The sequence below is a fragment of the Lycium barbarum genome, chromosome 3 (assembly GCF_019175385.1).
Source record: "Lycium barbarum isolate Lr01 chromosome 3, ASM1917538v2, whole genome shotgun sequence".
NCBI classification, from domain to species: domain Eukaryota; kingdom Viridiplantae; phylum Streptophyta; class Magnoliopsida; order Solanales; family Solanaceae; genus Lycium; species Lycium barbarum.
The window spans coordinates 117,440,496-117,443,759 of NC_083339.1; the positions used below are offsets into that span (position 1 = coordinate 117,440,496).

At 41.5% G+C, this 3,264-nt stretch overlaps 1 protein-coding gene across 1 annotated transcript; it reads left to right on the forward strand.

The window, feature by feature from the left end:
- The first annotated feature begins 447 nt into the window (after nucleotides 1-447).
- Nucleotides 448-834, forward strand: LOC132631178 (serine/arginine-rich splicing factor RSZ23-like). The gene has a single exon (XM_060346777.1). It carries the CDS (start codon nucleotides 448-450, stop codon nucleotides 832-834), a length of 387 nt encoding a protein of 128 aa, XP_060202760.1.
- Nucleotides 835-3,264: the final 2,430 nt, after the last annotated feature.

Consider the following 3,264-nt stretch of genomic DNA (forward strand, 5'->3'; position numbering starts at 1 on the left):
GAGGTCACCCCCATTGACATGGACTCAGTTTTACCAGGTGTTCTTACACAAATATGTTCCTCGTACCTTGAGAGGCTAAAGGTGTAATGAGTTCAGTAATATTGAGCAGGGTGATCTGTCTGTAGCTACTTATGAGGCTCGATTCCATTCGTTGTCTCCCTATGCCCTCCAGCTTATGCCTACCGAGGAGGAGAGAGTTAGGAGATTTGTGAAAGGGTTGACACTGCTCTTCAGTTGTCAACTCTTCAGTTGTCAACTCTTCAGCTTGTGGCCTCAGGTGCTTCCTTTCAAGAAGTGATGGATCAGGTTAGGACCGTCGAGGATGTTAGGCAGGATGGTTATGACAAGTACACAGAGAAGAAGGCCCGAATGGGTGGCAGTTTTAGTGGCTCTTTCTCTAAGGGCCAGAGTTCCCAGGTCTATTCGGGACGCCCTGTTTAGTTAGCCATGCAGGATTCTGTTAGAGGCCTATCAAGGGCTAGTCTATACTATTCCGGTCAGCCTGGTGGTTCGCAGGACAGAGCTCCATATTATGGTGGTTATTCGACTTTCTCAGCTTTTGTTAAGCGTCCGACGCTAGATCTCGAATGCTTTGAGTGTGGTAAAACGGGGCATTTCAAGAGAAATTATCCCAGACTTAGGCAAGGTGGCCAGGGTACTCAGTTTCAGACTCCTAGAGCTCCAGCATCAAGTCGAGAGGGAGGATCTTATGGTAGTAACCGTTCTCAGTCTGGGCGTGGCGGTCACACAACTGGTAGAGGTGGTACCCAGCCTAACAGAGGCGAGTTTCGGTCTAGTAGAGGTAGATATCAGCCCGACAAAGTGGAGCTCTGACAGGGTAGGTTGATCGCTATGGTTCGCAGGCTACTGGAGAATGAGTTTACTGTTATGCTTTTCCTGGCAGATCGAAGGAAGAGGGCTTCGGTCATCACAGGTAACATCTTAGTCTATCACCAAATAGTTTATGTATTGTTTGACCCGGGTTCTACATTTTCTTATATGTCTATGTATTTCTCTATGGGTTTTGATATGGTCTGTGATTTGCTTGCTGCCCCTATACATGTATCTACTCCAGTTAGAGACTCTGTGGTTGTAGAAAGAGTTTTTCAATCTTGTACTGTCACACTTATAGGGTATGCCACCTGGGTTGATTTAGTGATTCTAGACATAGTAGATTTTGATGTCATCTTGAGTATGAGTTGGTTAGCTCCTTATCATGTAATTCTAGATTGTCATGCCAAGACAGTCAGGTTAGCTATGTCCGGGTACCTAGACTTGAGTGGAAGGGTAACCTTAGTCCCTCTCCAAAGAAAATTATTTCCTTTATTCGTGCAAAGAAACTAGTGGATAGTGGGTGCTTGGCTTATTTGGCACATATTCGTGATACCAGTGTTGACGGTCCATCTATTGAGCTAGTTCCTGTGGTACGTAATTTTGCGGAGGTGTTTCCCGCTGAACTTGCTAGGCATGCCACCAGATCGTGATATTGATTTCTGCATTTACTTAGAGCCAGAGACCCACCCTATTTCTATTCCGCCATATCGGATGGCACCAGCAGAGTTCAGGGAATGAAAAGAACAACTTTAGGATTTTCTTAGTAAGGGTTTCATTCGTCCGAGTGTCTCCCCGTGGGGCGCTCCTGTACTGTTCGTGAAAAAAAAAGATGGGACCATGCAGATGTGCATTGATTACCGCCAGTTAAATAAAGTCACCATTCGAAATAAATACCCCATCCCTCGTATTGATGATTTGTTTGATCAGCTTTAGAGGGCTTCTGTGTGTTTCAAAAATTAATTTGAGATCGGGTTATCATCAGTTGAAAATTTGGGCAGAGAATATCTCTAAGGCAGCTTTCCGGACTAGATATGGGCAATATGAATTTCTTGTTATGTCTTTCGGGCTTATTAATGCCCCAGCTGCTTTTATGGATTTGATGAATGACATTTTTAAGCCATACTTAAAATCCTTTGTGATAATGTTTATTGATGACTTTCTTTTTTATTCGAAGAGTAAAAAAGATCATGAAAAACACTTGAGGGTTGTTCTTGGGTTGCTGAGAGACAATGAGTTGTATGCAAAGTTCTCTAAGTGTAAGTTTTGGCTTGAGTCTGTGTGCTTCTTGGGACATGTGGATTCGAAGGAAGGGATTATTGTTGATCCTAAAATTATTGAAGCAGTGAGAGATTGGGCTAGGCTTATTGATACGCTCAAATTACACCTATTAATGGTGTAAAGCGGACGTTGTCAAATATAGTAACCCAAACAAGGTTGGGGTCGAATCCCATAGGGAATATGGAGAGAAAAGGATACTAATCGTATGCGATGCTATTCTTTAAAGGCTTTAATCCTATTCCTGATAGTTTGAAATATTTGTTGAATAATGTAATTGAATGCTTTGACTTGAATTGTACTTAATGCGAGATAGAGACTAAGGTTGTGTTCCCCAACTTGATTAAATATTATGCTTCAGGTTTCAATGTGATATATTTCTAATGGTTGTTCTATGAATATGCACTTGATCTCTTAAGGACTTCCTAATGTTTCCCAACAGTTAAGTCATATTTCCTCTTTATGATTCTTCCGAATATAAAAGAGTTGCAGTCGAAGAGCGACCAATAATGCCAATTTAGATTTGTTCTTATTCCTAATTTAGTCTATTAAACGAGGGTTAACGCCTCGAGTCATTGTTATTCAATCTTACCAATATTGACTCTCTTTCCCAAGAAAAGTTAATATAATGGCTTAGGCTAATGCTTGCAATCATTACCCAATGCTAACGCACAAAGATAGAATAAATAATAACAACCATTATGCATATATCAATAGTAGAAACTCATTCACATAATATCCATCACGGGACCCACAACCTTAGCTTTAAAATTAGCTACTCATAATTTTGGCTAACAAAGAAAGCTTACAAGTTAACATAATATACTTACGATGCGAATACAATATGGAATGGAAGTGAAGTTGTTGCTTTAAATGCTCCAACCACTTCTAATATTAAAGCCCTAAAGTTAATGCTCCCAAGAGAAATCTGAATTCTGAAATTAAAACCCTACTTTAAGTATTTATAGGGCCAAAAATCGCGCCAAGTTTCTGGACAAAAACACCCTTACGCGGCATCGTTACGGACCGTAAGACAGGTTACGGTCCGTCCTTCGGTCCGCCTTTTTGTTAGCATGATATCACGACCACTATGCGACGGACCGTAACACAGGTTACGGTCCGTATCTCCCAGCGGATCATGGCCTCAGTCTTCAG